Here is a 24,877-nt window from a genome sequence, read left to right on the forward strand (position 1 = left end):
CAACACTATCAGCCTGCCACAGATCATATTAACCTGTAAAAAATGATCCCTTCTATGTCAAGTTGAACTTTTATCTAACTTAATTAAGCTGATACTGATATGTTCCTCTAGAAATCTGAACCATGTCAGTACAGGTATGGGACCAGTTATGCAGAATGCTCGAGACCTGGGGTTTTCCAGATAAGGGATCTTTCCGTAATTTGGATCTCTATAAGTCTACAAAAAAATCATTTTTTAAATAAACCTAACAGGCTTATTTTGCCTCCAATAAGCATTAATTATATCGTAGTTGGGATCAAGTACAAGGAATTGTTTTATTATTACAGAGAAAAAGGATATCATTTTTAAAAATTTTAATGATTTGCTAATAATGGAGTCTATGGCCTTTCTGTAATTTGGAACTTTTTGGATAAGGGATGCCATACCTGTATTACTTTAAGTTCTAAAAGTGTTATCTTATCCTTAAGAGTTGTGAAGTTGAGCTTTTTCCTCCTTGTCGTGTTTGTCCTGGCAATTACATACAAAAATTTAATACATGTGTGTTAAATGCCTATTTATGTATTGAGAAACTGCAAGGCTACTGATATAAACTCTCTTTAGAGAATTTAGATTCAAGGGCTGTTCTTTTGATTTCTGTATTTAATAACGACCTTGATTAGTACTGAAGAACAAATGTTCTGCCCCACCTCAAGGGTTGAAGAATCATTACTATTCAACAAGTTAGAATCTGTATAGTAGTTACGTAACAGCGCCATCTACTGGCAATAGAAATCCACTGTGATTTATGTTTCTCACATTTGTATAATTAAAGTTGTTCTTCAGTATGCAACTACAGTGCATTGTGGGTAGCTAGTGCATTCTGGGAAGGAGAAGGAAGCCACCATATTGTCTACAACGTATATTGCATAGCTCTCTTTACATTCCTGCTTCTTAAACCTCCATTATCCTACAGCCAGCATATCTGGTAAGAGTTATACAAGTCTCAGAACAGTCTGTGCTTTAGTGATGTTTTAGATAGTTCTTATCTGCATGTAGTAGTTGTTATGTTAGTAGATAACCAGTCATGCTTAGAACTAATATAATCTGTGCAAACATGCTGATTTATAATGAATGCTGCTGTATATGTTATTCATATGCTTTATGCTGTATACTTATACAAATCATTTGTATCTTTACAGTTTTACCACACACAACACACACAGACGCAAACACATATGCGCACATGCGCACATACATCTGTGTTCCTGTTTTCTAATTGCAACTGACCACTTACGATCAAACAACCTGTTATCAATAAACAAGTTAGATTACAAGACGGTCTGCTTATTTGGAAGACAGGGATGGTTAAGCTGAATGCTGAATTGCACACTGTGAGAACGTGTATGAAGGCAGAACAGTAAAACAGATCCTGGTCAGCAACGATAGTGGATGCGACTAAACGCAGCTGCCATCACACACGCTGTCCTGCGTACACGATTGCAGCGTCTGCCACACGGTCTGTGACAAGAAGTGAGAGTTGCAGCTCAACACGATCCAGATCGCTGAAGTGCGGTCCCATATAGACTGAGTCCACAGAGAGACATTAAGCAGCCAGCAGAACAAGCACAATGTCTGTTAGCCAAGCATCATCATACAAAACCAGATCACGAGCAAGCTGCTCTAGCAAGTCCTCCATAAAAGAAATGGCTGCTCTCGCACGTGCAGAAGCTGAAGCTGCAAAAGTAAAGTCTTCCTTTGCTGCACAAGAGATGCAACTAAAGAAAGAGAGGGCATCACTAGAAAAAGAACGAGTAGATCTGCAAACATCGCTAGAAAGACTCGCCGCAGAGAAAGAAGCGGCAGCCGCAATAGCCAAAGCTGAATACCTGGAAGCCCTGGAGTTTTCCGGATCCGAGAAACACAGCCAAGTACTTGGGCCGGACCTAGACGAACAAGATCCAGCCCAGCGTGTCTCAGAGTACGTCCACCAACATCCCAAGAAAGAGGACAACTATGAGCCAGCACATCCGCCAGCTGACACAGAGTGCCAAAGATCCTACCCCCAACCACAGTACCTTAGGCAGGACGATATGCGACCAAACGATGCTGACAACTACTGCCCTACGGAGCAGAGACTACGACCTTTGCCTCGAATGAAAGGAACACCTTTTGCATCAGAACGGTATTATACTGACTGCTCTAAACAAGAAGCTCTTAAAAGGTACGGTAATACACCACACATGCAGCATCATAGCACACCAGGTAGTACTGATGCTAACTGGGCCATCATGGACTTTGCGAAGTTCTTTGCTAAACGGGAGCTGGTTACCAGAGGACTTACAAAGTTCACCGACCAGGCCGAGAACTACAGGTCATGGCGAGCCTCCTTCCAAAACACCATAAGAGACTTAGACCTTTCCCATCAGGAAGAGTTAGACCTCCTGGTAAAGTGGCTTGGAAGCGAGTCTGTTGAACACGCCAAAAGAATCAGAGACATTAACATAAACTATCCTGGCAGAGGCCTAAAAATGGTGTGGGAAAGACTTAATGAGTGTTATGGGTCCATAGAAGCCATTGAAAATGCTTTGTTCAAAAGGATTGATAACTTTCCCAGAATAGTGGGTAAAGGTTACCAGAAGCTCAGGGAGTTATGTGACTTGTTAAGAGAGGTACAGGTTGCTCAAGCAGAAGGAGATCTACCAGGGTTAGCATTCCTAGACACTGCCAGAGGGGTTAATCCGATTGTTCAAAAACTCCCTTATAACTTACAAGAGAAGTGGGTCACACATGGTTCTACTTATAAACGGGTTCATAATGTACCATTTCCCCCCTTCAAGGTGTTTGTAGACTTTGTCAGTGAACAGGCAAGAATCAGAAATGATCCCAGTTTTGATCTCACAATGTCATGTCCCACTGCCCCTGGTGTCAGACCTCATAAAACACCAGTGGCAGTCCACAAAACTAACATTGCCTCCACAGGTTCTCCATACAAACCATCTAAGTCTTCTCAAGAAGAGAACAGACACAGAGATCTTAACCAAGAATGCCCCCTGCACAAGAAACCACATTCTTTACTAAAATGCAGAGCCTTCAGAGAAAAGACTTTAGAGGACCGCAAAGAGTTCCTTAAAGACAACCACATCTGCTTCAGGTGCTGCACTACAACATCGCACCTAGCAAGGAACTGTGAGGTCAGTGTGTCATGCGCAGAATGTGGTAGTAAAGAACACAATACGGCTTTACACCCTGGGCCACCTTCTCAGGCATTACACCAAACAGAGGACCATCAAAAGAAGCAGATAAACACTGACAAAACCAACACAGTAGTCACTTCTCAGTGTACCGAGATCTGTAAAGGAGTGGCAGGAGGAAAGTCCTGCTCAAAAATCTGCCTTGTCAGAGTTTACCCGGCCAGTCACCGAGATAAAGCGATTAAGGTATACGCAATCCTAGACGATCAAAGCAACCGGTCTTTAGCAAAATCCACCCTTTTTGACACCTTCAACATCATAGGACCCGGTTCTCCATACTCCTTAAAGACATGTGCAGGTACCGTTGAGACGGCGGGGAGGAAGGCAACTGGATACAAGGTAGAGTCCATAGACGGGCAGACCTGCTTGTCACTGCCAACCATACTGGAGTGCAACCAAATTCCCGACAACCGTTCTGAGATACCTACACCAGAAGTAGCAGCATACCACCCCCACCTGAGGCGTATAGCTCACCAGATACCAGAACTGGATCCAGAAGCACCAATAGCCTTACTCCTAGGAAGAGACATACTACGTGTTCACAAAGCTAGAGGACAGATTAATGGTTCCCAAAACGCTCCATACGCCCAGAGACTTGACCTAGGGTGGGTCATCATAGGAGATGTCTGTCTAGGAGGAGTGCACAAGCCAATCTCTGTCAACAGCATGCTCACCAGCACGGTTGAAAATGGACGTCCCTCCTTATTCCAACCATGTCAGAACAGTTTCCTGATAAAAGAATTGCCACACAGAGATCCTGTCCCTTGTCCCTTCATGGATCCTTCTAGCGAAGACCACGCCTGCGAGGGTGAACGAGATCACTTAGGGTGTACAGTTTTCCATAGGTCAAGAGAAGACAACAAGGTCGCAATGTCCATAGAAGACAGGCTGTTCTTAGAGATCATGGATCAAGGAATGACAAAGGACAAGTCAAGAAGCTGGGTCGCACCTTTACCATTTAGACCCCGAAGACAACGCTTACCTGACAATAAAGAACTTGTCTACAAAAGATTCATCTCCCTTAAGCACAAACTTCAGAGGACACCAGAGATGAAAGAACATTTCTTTAACTTTATGCAAAGAATATTCCAGAACAACCATGCAGAAATAGCACCTGCGCTCCGAGACTCAGAGGAACGTTGGTACTTACCCACATTCGGCGTATATCATCCTAAAAAGCCAGGCCAGATACGAGTAGTGTTCGACTCAAGTGCCAGGTGCGAAGGTATATCATTAAACGATGTCTTACTGTCTGGTCCAGACCTCAACAACAGACTTCTAGAGGTACTTCTACGTTTCCGTAAAGATTCCATAGCATTCATGGCCGACGTACAACAGATGTTCTACTGCTTCCTCGTCAAGGAGGAGCACAGAAATTACTTGAGGTTCTTCTGGTACCGCAACAATGACCCTAATGAAGACATCGTAGAGTACCGTATGAGGGTGCACATCTTCGGAAACAGTCCTTCACCTGCAGTCGCTACCTATGGTCTCAGACTTTCAGCTCAAGAGGGTGAAGCAAAGTATGGGTCAGATGTCAGATCCTTTGTAGAGAAAGATTTCTATGTGGATGACTGCTTGAAATCCACACCTACGAATGAGTCGGCAATCAGTCTCTTAAAAAGGACTCAAGAGATGCTCGCTTTATCTAATCTGAGGTTACACAAAATTGCCTCCAACAGCCGTGAGTTAATGGAAGCCTTCTCAACCCAAGACCATTCGAGTGACCTTAAGGACTTGGATCTTGACTCCGATTCCCTTCCCATGCAGCGGAGTCTTGGTTTGCTCTGGGACTTGAAGGCAGACACCTTTACCTTCCAGATCAGCAAAGAAGAAAAGCCCTTCACACGCAGAGGAGTTCTGTCCACGATAAACAGCTTGTACGATCCTCTGGGATTTGTAACACCTGTCACCATTCAAGGCAAAATTATGTTAAGGGACCTCACCACAGAGATGTCTGATTGGGATGATCCGCTCCCCACAGAGAAAAAAGACCTATGGACAGTTTGGAAAGGGTCTCTTGAAGCTTTGACCAGTCTTCATGTGACACGACCCTATGCTTCTATACCATCTACAGAAGTCAAGAGACAAAAGCTACATATCTTCTGCGATGCTTCAATCAAGGCAATCGCTGCTGTAGCATACCTAAAGACCATTGATGACAAAGAACAATGCCATGTAGGATTCGTCATGAGTCGGACCAAACTGGCACCTCTCCGCGAACACACAATACCCAGACTGGAGCTCTGTGCTGCTGTGCTTGCAGTGGAGTTGGCTGAACTTATAACTTCAGGAATAGGCCTAGAAATCAAAGAAGTCGAGTTCCACACGGACAGTAAGGTAGTCCTAGGATATATCTGCAACGAAACTAGACGCTTTTATGTCTACGTTTCCAATCGGGTGCTGAGGATCAGGAGATCCACTAGTCCTCAACAGTGGCACTACGTGCCTACACAACATAATCCTGCAGACCACGCAACCAGATCCATCGCAGCCTGCCACCTGAAAGCCACAACATGGTTCACAGGTCCTGCGTTCCTGTACCGTTCAACTGCTTGCGATATCGGATACGACACATTTGAATTGATAGACCCAGACGCGGATGAAGAGATCCGACCTGAAGTGTCTGTCCTTAACACAGTGACTTCTGATCATCAACTTGAATCTCACCGTTTCAGCAGGTTCTCCACCTGGATGTCTCTGGTCCGTGCGATAGCCATCTTGATTCATATAGCTAAGTCCTACACATCTACATTAACTGTGAATCAGAAACCTTGTAAAGGTTGGCATCACTGCGAGAACACCTTTACTGCTTTCAATCTGGAGAAGACAAGTAGTGACGTCCGTTGACGTCAGACGGGGAGTGTTCTGCCCCACCTCAAGGGTTGAAGAATCATTACTATTCAACAAGTTAGAATCTGTATAGTAGTTACGTAACAGCGCCATCTACTGGCAATAGAAATCCACTGTGATTTATGTTTCTCACATTTGTATAATTAAAGTTGTTCTTCAGTATGCAACTACAGTGCATTGTGGGTAGCTAGTGCATTCTGGGAAGGAGAAGGAAGCCACCATATTGTCTACAACGTATATTGCATAGCTCTCTTTACATTCCTGCTTCTTAAACCTCCATTATCCTACAGCCAGCATATCTGGTAAGAGTTATACAAGTCTCAGAACAGTCTGTGCTTTAGTGATGTTTTAGATAGTTCTTATCTGCATGTAGTAGTTGTTATGTTAGTAGATAACCAGTCATGCTTAGAACTAATATAATCTGTGCAAACATGCTGATTTATAATGAATGCTGCTGTATATGTTATTCATATGCTTTATGCTGTATACTTATACAAATCATTTGTATCTTTACAGTTTTACCACACACAACACACACAGACGCAAACACATATGCGCACATGCGCACATACATCTGTGTTCCTGTTTTCTAATTGCAACTGACCACTTACGATCAAACAACCTGTTATCAATAAACAAGTTAGATTACAAGACGGTCTGCTTATTTGGAAGACAGGGATGGTTAAGCTGAATGCTGAATTGCACACTGTGAGAACGTGTATGAAGGCAGAACAACAAATCTGTTCTGCATATTGTGGATGTGGATTTACAATTGTTTGTAACAGGGAATACTTACCGTGTCCTATACTGTAGATGCAAGACAATATCTTCCTCACCAGTGCAACTGCTGACAGGCATTTCTTGCTACAGAAGGCAGCATGGTCGGTGGCACATTCATTCTCTTAATTAAGAATCATCTATGATTTGTATTATTTCTGACACTAAACAAGAATTTTCACTTTAGGTTTTCCTTGTCCCATAGAACCTCAATGAAGCTGAAGTCCACTAAGAAGTCTGGATAATAAGCTGCTCAAATGCTGCTGCTTAGAGAAGGGAGGGTTTATTTTTCCAAAGGTAGATAGGGAGCTTTGAATAAATTGCCCTGTTTATAAAGAAAGGGGGTAAGGTCAATGGAAATAGTGCACCTTTCATATTAGTTCTTTATAATGCTAAAATATAAAATTTCAATGCAAGCATATTTTTAGCAAGGTCCCCTTTAACAACCCGTAGTTCGATTAAGAGTGTCAGTGACTTGTATATATTTAAATCCCAGGTGCATAACCTTGCATTAATTAACATTGATTCTCATCTGACACTTGGCTGTTAAACTTATTATTATCATTTACTGATGTGAGATATAGTCTATAGCACTGTATAGACATTGTTCACAATTTATATCAGTCTGTGAGCCAAATGAGTATAATATAAGGACCCTATTATATACACACATTGTCAATTTGTTCATATATTCTGCAAGGATTAGTGATGGGCGTAATAATTTGGCAGGCATAGATTCTGTGAATTTCAGCATTTTGCGACATTTGCAGTGGAAAAATTCACCACGTGGCAAAAAAATTTTGCCCGCGTAAAAAAAAAAATGATGCACGTAAAAAAAAATTGTTGCACATGTCAAAAAATTGTCACGCACATCAAACATGGTCAGTATGTTTTTCCTTAGAATTCCATCATAATTGCAAAGGGACATAGGTTTGTGGCCACTGAAATTGCTTTCAGTGTGCTGCACAATTGCAAGTGTGAGGTTAGATGAATCGTTCTCAAGTTGGGGTAAAAAGTATCAAAATTGAGTTAGGATTGCCTCATTCTGGTGCTCGGCAAGTATATGGTTTTTGCTTCTGCTATAACAATAAAGCTGTTGTATATGGTAGATACATTTTTGGTATTTCAGACTTGTACTCCCTGTTGAAACAGCAAAATCCCTTTACCGAATTTACTGATATAAGAAGAAGTGAGAAGAAATTGTTGTTAGTTACAGCCTTTTACACTCAAGGTGGCCTTCTTCTTAGTCTGGGCCTGCATCAAATAAAATAAAATCCCAGTGTTGTTAATCTCAGTTCAACTTTCTACTCCATGGTCCCTTTATTCAGTTGTACAAACCTGCTGAAAACACTTCATTTAGATTAGTATAAAAATAGCATATATTACACACAATTCATAAGTAAGTCAATGTAATCCTTTTTGCAAATGCATTTACTGAAAAAAATATTACATTTTCTTGAAACAATAATGAAACGCTCAGTAGCTTATGCAGTTCTTTGCATTTGTTAAATTACAATTTCAAACAGCAAATTTACATCCTGTTAGTAAAATAGAATAAAATACATTTTACTTCTAGATATTTTCCGATGTTGGTGCCACTAAATGTGCCTTTTGGAGTTACACACCAGAAACTATGTATGGGGAATGGTCTACTGATGGCTGCGAGGTGTTGGCTTCCAACGTGACACACACATCATGCAGGTGCAACCATCTTACACACTTTGCTATTCTGATGTCTTCCTCAAGCCGCAACCAAGTGAGTATTGTATGGTATATTTCATATTTTCAATGTCTTTTTTTCAATTAAAGTTTTCTTTAACAATGGCTTAACTTAAAATCATTTGAAGAAAATGAGTACATCTTCACTATGCAGTGCCATGAAGACTTGCTTAGCCAGATAAGATTTTCTAAATAATTAGTAACATGTGATTACATTAAAATGACCCACATTACAAAATAATCTGTCTTCCCTGCCTATTTTAGCTAGTTAATAACTTAAAATGCTTTAGTAATGTTTGTTTGTATTGTAAATTTATGGTGCAACTAGGAGATTAGTTATTTTTATGGGCTTGTCAAGAGAGCAATTAGCAGAGGAAGTCAGAAGTTCTATTATGTTAATACTGTTTGAATAAGGCACTTTCAAAACCTTTAAATCTAGCTTTTTAAATTATTATTACAATAAACAATCTGCAGTGGCCCTAAACATCTAACTACCAAAATGTGAGTGTTTGTGTATTTTTTTTGCCATCCAAACTGCAAGTTACATCTTTCCTTGCAGCCTGGGGGGAAGTGGAGACAGAATGGGTGAGTTGTTTGCTGAACGACAAAACTCCCAGCTGCCAGCTCCATTAATTTCCACTCTTATCACAAGTTCAATGAACAGCTCGGCCTCTCCTCCTGTTGGCACCTTCCCTCAGGCATCATTTAGTGCTAACTGAATCCTGGTTGCAGGCTATGACTAGAAACATTCACATCTGTCTAGAAACACATGCAGTTCAGGGTGCTGTCACTTAATTCCACTGAGGGATCATGTCCCCAGTGCCAGGACTCGAACTAAAAGTGCTAGAATTGAGTTATTTTTAATGCACTTGAATTTTCAAATTAAGCAATTTATACTAAAGTTTTTGTTTGCATTTCTACAAGATATTTTGAGACAGTTCCCCTTTAAAGGCTGCATTTGTGGTTTATTTCTGTGTAAGTCACTGTATAAAATAAATCCTCTGCCAAACAGATGACAAAGAACAGAAATCTGTTAAACTGACTCAGCATGGGTGAATTGTTTGCAGTAAGCTTAGAATGTTAGTTTGAATAGCCTGCAAATAAATAGTTACAGTAAATATCTAAAAAACTCTAAGGAGCCAATTTATCAAAATTTGATTTTGAGAAAAAATGCAATGAAAAACATGAGTGCAAATTCATATTCTGACACTTTTTTCTTAAATAAGCTAGCATTAGAGAAGAAAAGTCGCATACGTTTTGTCGCAGTTATTTTCTCATGTGCGTGTTTTCTTTCTCACAAACTCGAGTTTTTAATCTGCCCCTAATGTTATATGTTACACGCAGATCATTTTATGCATTTGCAAATTTTTCGCCATTTTGCTTATTTTTTTCAGAGCGGGACAGATTCATTCATCACTAATACCACCTTTAAATGGTCTAAGAGGCCTATATTTTATGCTATGTAAAAAACAGTGAAGAAATTCACCTCACATCGCCAGACTTAGCCGAGTACAAAATGGTGTAATGTTTTTTTGGGTCAGGACTAAAATAACAGAATAAAATCTGCCATTCGGATGGTGAAATCATTATTTGTTTTACAACAGCATTTCTGCAAATTTTGTTTTACACAGCATAATAAATGCCCCTAAATGTCTTTTGTCAATAAAAACTGGGTCTTTGAGTCAGAAAAGTGGATGAAATGGGCAATGTACAAACCAAAAACACAATTTGAATATATACCGAATATACACTATTTTGACCCTTACTGCAGCATCCCTTGTCAGTCACTAATGAATAAAGCCAGAAGCCCTATAAATGAGTATTTCAGTCTGACACCTGATAGGGGTTTCATGTAGTAAGACTCTTTGGAAAATGGCTTGCCAATAAGACAGTCCGTTAACTGTTTCACTGGTGGCGAATCAGAACCAATACAGAAGAATTTTGCTAATTAATCTTACTTATACCAATTGTTTATAGTGATGAGCGAATCTGTCCCGTTTTGCTTTGCCAAAAAATTAGCAAACCAGCGAATCCATGCCTGCCGAATTTTTTCACCCATCCATCACTAATTGTTTATCATCAGAGGCTGAGCCATGAAAATTTCAGGTTAAAAGTTTCTTACCAACAGCAGAACAGCAAAAGATATTAAAAAATAAGCAAGAAAGAAGGACAAAGCAGAGAGAGTTAATCTTTTGTACAGTTAATTTTATTTTGCTGTCATAAAACACACTACCTTTATAATGCGCAGAATATGCATGCAGCTGCTTCTGTTATTATTCAATAAGTACAGTAATATGTCTCTTGTTTTAAATATGTTTCACTTCTTTTTGTCTTCTGTTTATACAAGTTTTACAAACATAAATCCTCCCAGCTTTACTTGCCAGACTCAAATTTATTTACTATGCTCTGGTATAGTTTGTAAGCAAGTAAAATATACCAAGTCATGAAGAACTAAGAAAATAAGCCCTTACATGCTCTAAATGCATGCAGTTTACTTTAATCCAAAGCATGATTTTCATCAGATCAAATTTAAGTTCAATGACCATTTGTAAGGAGATGGAATACATGTTATACTATATAAATGCAATACATTGTCTTTCAGTTGAAACTCCCAAGAGTATTACATATACTAATACAGTATGTTTTATACATGCTGTAGGTGATGTCTGGGAGTATTTTAAGTCTCTAATCAGCAGTCCCTTAGAAATTTTCCTTTTCAAAGAAATGTCATGTTTCAGATATGACACATTTCAAGATTATTTACATTCACCACAACCCATGTGCAAAAATGCCTTAAAACATTTTAAACCTATAATGCAATGCTTTTCATAGTCGTCCAAGGTTCTTGGAAAATGCATCCACTATGTTTAGATCCCATACAAGTTGGGGCACTATTTTTTTTATATTTAGGGGCCCATTTACTTACTCACGAACGGGCCGAATGCGTCCGATTGCGTTTTTTTCGTAATGATCGGTATTTGGCGATTTTTCGGAAAATTATCTCGACTTTTTCGTTGCCTTTCCCAATGTTGCGCAAAATCTGGCGATTTTTTCGTAGCGTTAAAACTTGCGCGAAAAGTCGCGCCTTTTTCGTAGCCATTCCGAAAGTTGCGCAAAATGTTGCGATTTTTTCGTAGCATTCGGATTCATTCAAGCTTCAGTATGGTGACTTTTCTTGGGCCAGGTTGGAGCTGCAGGGTGCCATTGAGTCCTATGGGAGGCTTCCAAAATCATGCTAAGTCTGAAAGTTTCGCCCGCCGCTTACGAGCGCTCAATACGAAAAAGTCGCGACAAGATACGAGCTTTTCGTAATGGCTACGAAAAACTCGCATTTTTTCGCGAAAATCGTATTGGTAACGAAAAAGTCGCGACAATTTCCGAAAAGTTGTAAAGGCGCTGAAAAAAATCGCAAAAAATACGAAAAAGTCGCAAAATGTTCGTTCTCCAATCGGAATTTTTCCAATTCGAATTCGTGTCTTAGTAAATCAGCCCCTTAGTGTAGATGTACAGTAAAAGACAACACTTTTGGCACTGATGTGTATGGCACTAAAAATGGATTTTGCAAGCAATTAATACGGTGTCAGTCAGTTGTGTGCATATGCAGGAAGCCTTGAACACATGAGGCATCATTGGGACTTGCACCACCTTTGTCAACCAACCCCCCACTCCTCCCATTCTCTCAATCTCCAAAAACACACAGACACCAGCCTGAAAACCACCTAATCCCCAACCAAATTCACTTCCTGGTACGCTTCCTTACCCCTTAGGTGCCAGGAGTGCCAGCCACCAATTTATAGTGCTACTCCCTTTCTAACATAACCATTGCTTCCCGGACTTAACCACAAGTACTTCAGCACCAACACCCTTGTAGGAAGGGAGGGTGGGCCTTTCCTGTTCTCCCTAAAATGGAAAAAGAAAAATTTCTAGCTCACTTTATACCTCTGATGATATCCCTGGCCCTGTGACTTCCAAAACCACTATCCCCACAAACAGGCCCCCGGCTCTGCCATGCCCCTGCTTCCCTACACTCCATTATGGGTCATTGGGTTACTATTAATGCAGGCCAAACCAGTATATTGGAGAAAATTCACAAAACTGCTAAAAATTCACAAAACTGTGAAAAACTTTTTGACTCTTGCAAACTTTTTTTACGTGACTGCTACATACTTATTTGATGTGACAGCAACTTATTTGACAGGCCTGCAATTTTTTTGATGCAGCCACCACTTTTTTGACGCAACTTTTTCCTCACTCTGCAAATTATTGTGAAAAAACTTGCCCATGGCTAAGTACGGAATTTGCTGTGAATCCATGTCTGGCGAAAAAATTTGCTCATCTCTATTTGTAAATGAGGCCTAATGTATCTTACATCACTGAGATGTTTAAGGGTATTAAAATAATGTTTTTAATACCTGTAGATAAATCTATTTCTGAAATACACTGTCAACACAGAACAGTTAAGTTTGAATATCTGACGTCTAGTAGGACAGTTCAAAAATATCATGCTCCATTTAATGTATACAAGAGAAGACTTATATAAGAAGACTTTATTAAAGCATCTGTTCCCATTGTAATGAATGATGTACCACATGCATTGTTTCCAAATGATGTATCCATACAATTAGCTTTATTTGAACAAAATATCTGTCTTTCATTTATTTCTATTTATATAGAAAAAATTGTATTCAGTGTAAGCTGCTAAAGAAAATACGAATATATAGAAGAGAGTTTTGCGTCTGTAGGAATAAATTAAGGTCTCCCAGAAATAATTTTTGAACATAACATTTTTCCAAAAATGCTGTGACACAATCTTAAACTCTCTGCGGGAATGTATGAATTAAAGCATAAAATGTACAAGCATCCAAGTATCGTTTAAGCAATTAAGAAATTATATTACTGACCTGCACATCAAGGTGCTGTCATCTAAGCTTATCTATGTGATCAGCAGAGTGGATTCTAGCATTGGTGATGGCACTTTTTTAATTTTTTGTGTTTACTGTATAGTTTGCCTTACTGCTGAGGCAAATGCATCATCAGCACTTGGGCTACACTGATAATAATTACCTGTTTCTTGAAAGATAAAAATCATAAATATTTGTTACAACTATTCATTCATTCAGAGACCTGTGGTGATTTTTTTTATCCGCTGTGTTGGGATTTTTATGCTCTATTAATAGATAAATCTCTTTCTAAAATGTCTATACTATCAGTGCTGAACAGTTTGTACATCTGTATATATCCTTTACCTTTTTTTTCACTTAAAGGAATACTGTCATGATTTTTATAGTATACTTTTTATTTATGAAATACACTGTCTACATAGTGAACAATTCATTCTACTATTGAAAATTATATTTTTGAACAAATGTATTTTTTAGCTGTAATACTGGTGTGTAGGTAGCCATCTCAGTGCATTGTGCCTGGGTCTGAGCTTTCAGAAGGAGCCGGTGCTACACATTAGAACTGCTTTCAGGTAACCTATTGTTTCTCCTACTCAAATGTAACTGGAGGAGTCCCAAGCCGGACTTGGGTTTCTTACTATTGAGTGCTATTCTGATATCTACTGGGAGCTGCTATCTTGCTACCTTCCCATTGTGCTGCTGGGATTGCTATCGCTCCAACTTGCAGCTCACCGTAAAGTGTGACTGAAGTTTATCAGAGCACAGGTCACATGTTGGCTGTTGCACCCTGGGAAATAAAGAGTATGGCTATCCCCATGTGAAATTTCAAAATTAAATATAAAAAAAAAATCTGTTTTGCATTTTTAAAAAATGGATTCCAAGCCAGGATTCTGTTGGAGAAGCTCTATTAATACGATACGTTTTGAAGAAAAAAAAACCGTTTTTCCATGACAGTATTCCTTTAAACTAAACTGATATTAGTATGTATCTCTTTTTAATATTCCAGGTTGGGTAAATTTATCCAGATATCATGGCCAGCAGTTTTGGATATTTGTGGTCATTTGGAAGTGAAGTAGATTATGGACAATAATTTTTTCTTGCTGCCAGTGTTCATTTCAGAATAGCCTAATTTGCAAAAGTACTTTTACAACAATTTGTATGATTTTATTAGTACATGCACAATTAAATTAAGTGCATAACGTGTTATTAAACATTTAAATAAAATTATGTTTAAATTAGGTGAAGCACAGTCTTTTTATAGCCTTGCCTTTTCTTGTATTTAAAAAACCCAATTTATATACATTTCTTGATTTAATTTTACAAATTGTATTTTTTCTCATTTCAGGTGGCCTCTCATCATAGTGTATTAACAAGAATTACTCAATTTGGGATAATCATTTCGCTGATCTGTCTGTCCCTGTGCATTTTTACTTTTCTGTTCTTCAGTGAAATCCAAAGCACAAGGACAACTATTCACAAGAACCTTTGCTGTGCATTATTTCTGGCTGAACTTTTATTTATTATTGGAATAAATATGACCAAGAATAAGGTATGTAAATAACCTCACTGACTCACTGTCAATATGCTTTATATAAACCATATCAACCATGAAAACCTTATCATTAGATAATGATGCCAAGTGAGACAACAATACAAAGCACATTTCCCATCTTGTTTTCTAGCACTACTATATTTTATATTGCCCTTTTAAATCTTTAACCTTGACCCACCATTATCCCATGGCACATAATACCAGAGAACTATGTTTTTTATATGAAAATGTTTTATATTTGTGTTTTATGTGATATATATATTTAAAGCAATTGTGGGTAATTTAGCTCTTTAGGTAGAGGCGGCAGATCCTTTCACACAAGTAAGAGACAGGGACACAGGGATTTCAGCTGAATTCTGGTGTGAATTTATTTAACACAGCAGGCTTGACAGCAAATAAAAGTTCATACAGCTGATATCCCAAATACAACCAAAAGTAGTGGTCTTGCTGAAACTCAAAAACTGTCCTTCCCAGGGGCACACTCAGCCACACTTGGGCAGAATAAGCCAACACAGGTAAATGCAGGTTACACTCACAGTCTTTTGTTGTACTCCTGCGCTTCCTTAGAAGCAGCTGCACTTCAGTCCCTCAGTCTTTAGGGCAGCATACAGTAGCTGGTCCTTGCTACTAGGCCATCCACCTCTGTGGATAAATATTCCTCCGACTCTCAGAGGAAAACAGTTCCCAACACACTTTTCCCCAACCAGGGAAAGTTTCACACTGCAGCTCCAGTGTCTCACCTCTCTCCCTGGAGAGAGCAGCCCCCACACTACCCTTGGAGCAGGCTTTAAGTACAGGTGAGGCTTATCAGCCCTCACAGCTGCACAGACCCCTAATTTCACAGTCCTTTGTGCTGCTTCATAGGGGATTCTGGGAGGGATATACTTTCCTTCTATGATTATCCCAACCATGCTACACAATGTTAAGGAGCATAACATTCGTTGAAGAATGGAAGATCTTCCAAATTTTAGGGCATTTGTTACAGTAACTGTGTAACTGTGGCCCTTGTGTGCCATTTACCCAATAATTGAGATATAGGACACCACTTGCTACAAATGTGATTGCTATGATTGTCCCCAGTAAACATTTTTCAGAATTCCCACTGCCACTGGCACTGAAAGCTTATAGAAACATAAACTATGTTAAAACTCTGTATAGCTCAGCATTTGTAAAAGTACATAAACATTATAGAGGCCGATTCACTGAAGGTCGATAACGCTTATCGCATGCTTTTTGCGTTAAAAAGCATGCGATAATTAAGTCCCGATTCATCAAAGTCTTTTCTACTCCTTTTAGTGAATCGAGCGTAAGTCACAAAAAATAAGAAGCAAAAATTTTTTAACTCATGCTATAAATAGCGCTCGTTTTATCGCCCTTTAGTGAATCGGCACCAGAGTTTCTTACCATGTTAATCCCTCATCACACTATTCACTCTTCATATAATAATATATATATATATATATATATATATATATATATATATATATATATATATATATATATAAAATTCACATAATAAATGTATTTATTAAATTCCAATAATATGCTTTGCAAAGCCACAGGATACATAAAAGGGTCTGCATTTTAATCTTGATAACAATAAGCATGATGTTGTATTTATTGGATGGCCAATCAATTATTTTCAAAAGTAAACTGTGTAAAGGTTGAATTCTCAATTAGGTATTATTTAGCTACAGCATGTTATAAAAAATAATCATTATCCAATTTAATTGAATCCTCAATCAGTGTAGTGTTAAATTCTCTTTTCCCCATAATATAAAATAATTTAAGCAGTAATTAATATTTCATGGAGTGAACTGTCACATTTTATGTAAATAGTAACAGAACTGGGCTGATTGCTATAAATGTTAACATATATATATTTTTAATCAAAAGAAAATACAGTAAAAAAAATGAACAGTTGACATATCAAAATATTTGCTGTTATTTAGTGTTACCAATAATGTGCAAGTCAGTTAAAATCTTGGACTATCCGCAAGGAGCTTTTATGCTCTTCCCTCACACACGTGTTTCCTCACACCCTAATAACAAACAGGCAGGATAATTGTTTTGTCTGTCTGTGTGTGAATACTTTTTTGGGGGCTAGAAATACCTATATGAGGTGCAGAAATTGGTAAAAACATTTCACTATATCAAAATAGATGCGCAACTGTGTTAGGATAATGGCTAGTACAAACATTGCAAAATAAAGGTTTTTATTATTAAACCAGTAAAGACAACAGTCATAATCCTGTTATATAATGTTTGTCACCAGGGGCGGGCCAAGCCGACCGGGCGCCCTAGGCAACCCGGTAGGCCAACTCCGCCCACCTCCCCGCCCCCCCGAACGGCGCATGCGCGCCAAAGCACAGGAGGAGGTGCGGGGGGGGGGGCAGTGCGATTAGATCAGTCATTGCTTCCGCCGCTAATGACAAGCGGCGGAGGCAATGACAAAGTAGCACTAGGGGTAGGCAGGAGAGGCTCCTGCCTGGCGCCCCTCAATCATTGCGCCCTAGGCAGCTGCCTATTCTGCCTACCCCTAGTTCCGGCCCTGTTTGTCACCAGCTCTGCTATGTCCGTCCATATTTAAGCTGAACCTTAATTATTGCGTGCAATGGAGTAATAGATATCACATGTATAGTAAATGACGTGTCCCCAAGTGCAAGTACACATTTGAGAATCCAAATTTCTGTTGGATTGTATGCTGAGTTTCCATCTTGCCTCATGGGCACAATGGGGCTTCCTAGGTTCAAACATATAGCATTTCTTAATAGTGCTGAGCAAAATTGGCCCATTTTACTTTGCCAAAAGATTTGAGAAACAGCAAAATGTCACCAAAATAGACGAAATTAGGTGAAATTACATTGTGGTTAAGACATTTTTAACCCTACAGTAGCATTTATATTGCCCTACCTTGTAATAAAAGCTCCTTTACACTGTGCTACAACTGTTCTTCCAAAGATGGTGCCCAGTCAACTCCTTAGACAAGGGAAAGCACCAATGCTGTTGGTTCCTGTAGCAGGCATGGGGCACATAATCATGAATTTTGCTTTTTTTTTTACTTTTCAGTTATACAAAAATCCAGATTTTAATACTTAATTGCATCAATTTTCTTATTTTGCTTTCATTCTCTCAGAGGGAAAGATATTACATAACTAGTTGTTCATTATGCCTTTTAACTTTATCTTTAACTTTAGAGTGTTCGGTTCTTTTATACTGTAGGAAAATGAGGCTATTCCTTCTTCCGGCAATTATCTGTACTGAAACATCATTTATTACAATGTCTATTAATGTTCTCTTTGAGTACAGTAATTAAACTTTGAATGCACCCAAACACAGTCTGGGTTTAAATGTTAGCTAAAATGTATGTCTTTCTCAGACAGCTTAATAGAAATGTACATTATCCTAAGCTATGCAATGTTGACAGATAAAATGCAGGTCAGCTTTATGCTGTGCTGCATTGACTTGTTTATTATGGAAATCTATAGGTTATTTATCGTTATCATCTCTATTCTTATACAACGCTGATGGAAGTACCAAACGCAGCATTTCTTAGACAGTTTGTCCATACGTCATATACTATAGCCTTTATTCTTATGTTAGTTTGTGAAGAAAGAGTATGATCTGCAGAAGGTCACAGAGTGCTGGAGTATTCTAAGAATGTAAACAGGCATTGCTGTTTAGAATCACTTGTCTCTGGGCTAGAGATAAATGCTACAGACATACGGTAAATAAAACTAACTTTTAATTTGCTGCATAAATGATAGGGTACGCAATATGCAATTGGTCTTTAGTTTTAAATCTTTAACAGCATTTTTTTTTAATTTTGTTCAGTAGCTCTTCAGAATTTAAAGGGGAATGTATATCCCCTCTTTCTGACATAATAATATTAAGTTGGGCATATACTGTATACTAAAATGCAAAATAAAATCTGACCTACCAATCTATCTATCTATCTATCTATCTATCTATCATCTGTCTGTCTGTTTGTCCATTTATCTATCTATCTATCTATCTATCTATCAATATATATATATATATATGTATATATTTTTTTTTTTTTTTTTACTACAGGCATACATAGTCTTTATTTGCGTATGCAAATTAGGATTCGGATTCTGTTCGGTAATCGGACAAACCTTTAACGAAAGATTTGGGGTTTGGCAGAACCCAAAAATAGTGGATTTGGTGCATCCCTACTGAACATACAGATTTTCATACAAATATATGCCTGTGGGCTCAGGTTCCAATTCATAAAATAGCAACTAGTGAATCTGTCCTATTTCGGCAAAAATTTAGTGTAACTGCTAAAAACTTCACGAAAAGGCGAAAACTTCATGAAATGTGGCTACTACATGACTTTTTTGACATGCGCAACTTTTGTTTAATGTGACTTATTTGATGTAACTGCATTTTTTCTCACTCCTCAACGTTTGTTGTGTCAAATATTTGCCGAAGTTTTGCGGAAAAAAATCTGCCAATCACAAAATGCAGAATTTTGCAGTGAATCTTTACCTTCTCAAATATTTTGCTTATCAATAATAGCAACATAAACACTGCATTCACAGGACTTGTAGTGAACACTGTATTTATGTAAAGCAACATTTCCTCCTCAGACACCTTTCTCAGGGTTACAGATCACTAGCCAAAAAAATAGAAATACACCCCACCAGCCAAAATTATGCCGAAATACCACTGTGGGTTGCCACAACAACACCCATAACCAACATACATTATGTATTAGAAATTGTCACACTCTGTAATGAGAGCAGTTAAAAAGCAGTGCAATTGCCCATTGGTGTCAGTGCCCCTACAATACACTTTTTAATTTTAAAACAAGATAATAAAAATAATTAGTGATGAGCGAAACGGCGGGAAATTGTCGCCTGTGGCTATTCTTTTGTCACATGGCTATTCTTTCGTCACCCGTCGCTATTCTTTCGTCGCGCGGCTATTCTTTTGTCGCCCACGGCTATTATTTTGGCTCGCGGCTATTTTGTCATCCATTTCGGGAAACAATCCACCAATGGCGAAATGCGGAAATGCGCCGCAAATCTATGCCTGGCGAAACATTTCGGCCATCACTAAAAATAATAGCTTTGCAATGTGAAAAAACTAAAGCATAAGTGTCATTAGAATAAACTATATCTATACTAGTATACTTTAGACAACCATTAGCCAGGACTGCAGGCTAGTGGCACAACTTCATGGAACCATCTTATAATAACTTAATGTAAAAAAAAAAAAACAATATATATATATATATCAGGAGAGAGCCGGTACTCACGTCAATCGGGTCACAATAGCCTGGGTGCAGGTCCAAGTGAAGAATTAGATACAGCAGCGAAGAGATCCGCACTCACAGGACTTATAGAATTAATCTGGTGTTTATTGAGAAGACTAACGTTTCGGCTACTGAAGTAGCCTTTTTCATCACTTTGAAACGTTAGTCTTCTCAGTAAACACCAGATTAATTCTATAAGTCCTGTGAGTGCGGATCTCTTCGTATATAATGTTTTTTTGATAGTTCTTTTTGATAGTTCAGTGTTTTGCATCTTTTTTGCATAAACCAAACTGACTGTTTCAGTAAGAAGGTATTTCCCATTAAATTCCTAAAGTAAGAATGCTGCAGGGCAATATTTACATCAGACAAAAATTATTTTTCAAGGAAGGGGTCCTGGACAATGGAAAAGGTTAGAATTTCCAGTCTGGGGGGGGGGGGGGGCAGAAGGCAATGTATATTAAATAATGAAATTGTAGCTTTACAAATAACTTTTCCCAGACCCTGGGCACTAGAGCAAACAGCCACCATATATTGAATCTAGAACACCTTTTTCCTTTTCTTTTACTCAGTGTGTTTTATGAGTAAAGGTGGCCACACATGTGGAGATCTGACGATGTTTCGTGCGACCATCGGTCGCACAAACATCGTCAGATCCGCCACACACCGTTCAGGGCTGAAACAGCAGATAAGGAGGTAGAAACAATAGGATTTCTACCTCCTTCTGCCGATTCAGCCCTGACGGCAGATTTTGGTCAGGCGCCTTCTATGGCGCCCGATCAAAATTTTCTAACCTGGCCGATCGGCGAGTCGACCGATTTCAGCAGCTTCCTGCGATATCGGTCGACTCGCCGACATGCCATACAACGAGGTTTCGTACGATATTATCGGTGCATGTATGGCCAGCTTTATTCCTATTGTTGTTTGTTTTGTGAAGGATTTAACTGGTTTTTAAAAACAACATTGATATACTCCAGATATATGCCATGCCAAAGCTTTATGCCATGATTTTCTGCAAATACAGAGCTCATTGTAAAATTTCGGCATATAGATAATTAATAGAAAAGATTTTTTTTTTCTCTCCTGAATTCAGTTGGTTAAATCTGGTCTAGAGCGGTGTAAAAACAGCATAATTGTATGTATTAGTCTTGCATAAAAATGCACATCTTTAACTATGTACAGTGTTAATTTATTCATATGGAATGTTATTAATAGACCTTTACTTTATACTAACTTTTACTCCAAGTGTTTAATATATTTTAATATGTTAATATTTTACACACCTTTATATCTATGTCCCTTGTTATTTATATACTGGGCAGTGTGCGTTTCCAGTAATATACATTTCTATCATTTGTGGAGCATTTGTTGCAATAATAATATATGTATAACTGAATGAAAAGTATTGAGAATTTTATGTCCCAGTTTAGGTTGTTGCAAAGATTTATATGCTGAAAGAATAAGCTTTTTTTTGAATAAAGGAAAGTACAGTAGTATATTTTACTGTCAAAGGTTTACTGCATTGCAGTATTGATTTACAGCTATAGTGTGGCAGTTGATGCTGTACTTAACACAAAATATAAATAAATCAGACTGTAGCTTCCATTTTTACGTGCAGCAGAGTATATGTGGAGCAAAAAAGGCATAAAAGGAAAAACATTTTATTAAACTAATGGTCAAATCTTCAGCATATACTGCAATGTCACCACTGAGTTTTGTAGCCAAACAAAAGAAGGTGCTCTTTGGAGCGATTTATTTTCTTTTGTGCTACTAGTATTTTTATATTTAACAGACTGGGGGGCTGTGAAAGTGTGTACATACTGTTAACTGGCATCTAAAAACCATTATATAGCCAGCAAGCAAAGTCGGTAGGGGTAATATTTTTATTCCTTGTGGTGCATGCACTAGAGCTCTAAGGGGTGCAAGAGTGGGCCCCTTTGTGCTCACGTATAGAGCACTCATGCCTCTTGGAATACTGCTCTATGCACATGGTGCTGGATCAAAAATATTTAGCCTTTGGGCAGGCCATAAGGACAGGACCATGATGCCAGCTCTGCGTCCTACTGCCTGAATGATGCTTAAGTTAGGGGGTGGGTAGGGGGATGCCAGAGTGCCAACCCCAGCCCACTCCTCCTGGATAGAGTGCTGCCTACACAGGTAGAGCTCAGTCCGATGGTCAAGCTGCAGATGTCTGTGCCAGGAATGGAGGATAGAGGCCTGCATTAACTTGCACAATGCAGGCTACAGTGAGCGAAGAGTAAAAAAAATTGCAATTGTGAGTTTATTTGGCACTTTGCATACTGTGTCCTGCACAATAAATGGCCTCTAGTTACTGAAAGGACCCTATTAGAAAGGTATTAGGGGGTGCATAAAAAGCAACAATGACCACCCAAACTCTAAGTTTGTTACCTAGTACTTGCTACTGGTAAAGAAGGGTCAGATTTTCACAACAAACTACTGTGCAATTAACCTGTCAGAGCAAAACAAAGCTGACATTTCAAACAAAGGGATTTTTCTATGGGTAAATACAAAAATATTCTGGTCCATTTCATTCCAAAAAGAAGTCACGTGTTGCCCCCAAAGTAACTGTCATCCGAGTTTTTAATGACAGATTTCTGTCAGTGGCAATGCAGCTGCTAGCTGAGCTTTCAAACGGTGGCTAGGTATAGTGCTGTTTAAAAACTAACCACTTTCATGCAAATGCCTTGATAGTCAAGGAACGACTACAAACTTTATCAAGAAATCCCAGTTCTAAGCACTTCTGAAGGTAGATGCCAAACCTGGATTACCTCCCACAATAATAATAATAATTTTGTGTACATTCGTCTTAATAAAGTACAAACTGTATAGATGCATGTAGTAGGTCTCTGGTTGGATTTATTTTACCATAAGATACATTGCTTAGGGAATATGGTATGAAAATATTACAATGCAACAGACTTTATTTCAGTGACCTGCGCTGGGTGACTTACCGTTCTTGTCATTTTTCAGCTTTTCTGTGCAGTAGTTGCTGGATTGCTGCACTACTTTTTCCTCGCCGCCTTTGCCTGGATGTGCATCGAGGGAATTCATCTCTATCTCATTGTAGTCGGAGTTATTTACAATAGAGGATTTCTGCACAAGAATTTTTATATCTTTGGATATTGTAGCCCAGCTGTAGTTGTTGGAATTTCTGCAATTTTAGGATATAAATATTATGGGACTGATAAAGTGTAAGTTATTATTTTATATGGTAAAAACATCCACTTAACTGGTTTATTATATTTTCTCAAGAATGTAAATGATTTATACTGAAACGTTTTATATATCTCTAGATGTTGGCTGAGTACAGAAAATAATTTTATATGGAGTTTTATTGGACCTGCCTGTCTCATCATTCTTGTAAGTACAAATTTCTCTTCTAAATATATAAACTAGTGCAATATTTTCCATGTGTTTATAATATTTATCTTTGTATGAACTGCAGATATATGTAAGGCTCTGTTATAGCACATCAATGTAGAATAATATAAGTTTCTATTTTTACGAATGGGGAAATTGTTTAGAGAATGATTACTTTTGTTACATACAGCTTATAAAATAAAGTTTGACATGTTTGCTCTTTTTTGAAAAAGCTCAGTAGGAGGTAGAAGAAGAAAGTATGTCAACAGCCTGATATTCTGATATATCATCCGTTATTGGCAATCGGTCATCTTTGAAGATTACACTGTCATCTTTCTGTTTCACACATTCTTGTGTAACCTGTCATCATCACAGTTTATTTTTAACCCAAAGTGTAGCATCGGACAAACATGTAATGTTTCACCTGAGCAGACATTCATAGACTAAATGCCTTGGCACGTCTGGAGAAAAGCTTTTGTGTAAAACAGCGTGAAGTCTGCTAAGTTGTTGCACTTGGCTGCAATGCTCCCAGTAAACTTTTCTGACCTAACAGACATCATCATAAAGTTGATTTGCCCAATATTCATACAACGGGAGAGCTGAATTATTATATTTGAACAAACGCCAGCTCAATACAGGCCCATTCTGCGCTTGCATTTTAATCAGTCAGCAAATTTTCAAATAGTTTATGTATGTATTCCATATACTGAGACTTAACAATCACAAAGGAATTACAGGAGAAAATAATAAACACTTGTTCTTGGCTTGCTCTTTGGAAAACAGGAAATGTAAGGGACCCTGATAGTTTATGTTCACATTTAAAGCAACATGAATGTAATAATGAAGGATATGTGATTTAGCAAGTGGTAATATTGATCCGACCAGGGGCTGCTGTTTTCTTTTCCTTTTCTTTCGCTCCAAGGTCTGAAGATGTTAAATCACTGTGAAATACAGCAGGATATTAGGATTTGCCTTAAAACACAGCATTCATTTTGATCTGGGGAGAGCTTTATTGGAAAGGAATATCATAGTGTTATCACAGTGAGAGGCTTGAGGTTTCATATTTGTGTGTGTTTGTGTGTGTGTTTTGCTGTTTCCTTGCACAGAAAAAAAATAAACATTAAATATTTCATTTTGTTGAGGAAATCTCAAGCAGCCATGCTTGTGTTCTTCTATTTCAATT

The 24,877-nt window shown here is 38.4% G+C and overlaps 2 protein-coding genes across 4 annotated transcripts in view; both read left to right on the forward strand.

Annotated features, from left to right (window-relative positions):
- Positions 1-24,877, forward strand: part of adgrl4 (adhesion G protein-coupled receptor L4) — an 84,278-nt gene that overhangs the window by 54,450 nt on the left and 4,951 nt on the right. For both annotated transcript variants that reach the window (XM_012961515.3, XM_031900871.1), the window contains 4 exons: positions 8,437-8,616; positions 14,826-15,029; positions 23,305-23,525; positions 23,628-23,694. In XM_012961515.3, the coding sequence (XP_012816969.2) occupies positions 8,437-8,616; positions 14,826-15,029; positions 23,305-23,525; positions 23,628-23,694 (672 nt within the window). The remainder of the gene's footprint in view (positions 1-8,436; positions 8,617-14,825; positions 15,030-23,304; positions 23,526-23,627; positions 23,695-24,877) is intronic.
- LOC101731929 lies at positions 680-6,734 on the forward strand. 2 transcript variants are annotated; one of them, XR_004222378.1, is made up of 2 exons: positions 680-6,385; positions 6,600-6,734. XR_004222378.1 is itself a non-coding variant. In XM_004912313.3 (2 exons), exon 2 carries the CDS (start codon positions 1,608-1,610, stop codon positions 6,078-6,080), a length of 4,473 nt encoding a protein of 1,490 aa, XP_004912370.2. In that variant the 5' UTR covers positions 680-964; positions 1,179-1,607; the 3' UTR covers positions 6,081-6,734. The 2 variants fall into 2 exon arrangements, 1 of the variants encoding a protein (XP_004912370.2); XM_004912313.3 differs by having other exon boundaries at positions 680-964; positions 1,179-6,734.

Source organism: Xenopus tropicalis, chromosome 4, assembly GCF_000004195.4.
Source record: "Xenopus tropicalis strain Nigerian chromosome 4, UCB_Xtro_10.0, whole genome shotgun sequence".
Classification (NCBI taxonomy): Eukaryota; Metazoa; Chordata; class Amphibia; order Anura; family Pipidae; genus Xenopus; species Xenopus tropicalis.

What these genes read in the sequence shown, in the direction of transcription:
- LOC101731929 (XM_004912313.3), top strand. Translation starts at nt 1,608, where the DNA reads ATGTCTGTTAGCCAAGCATCATCATACAAAACCAGATCACGAGCAAGC.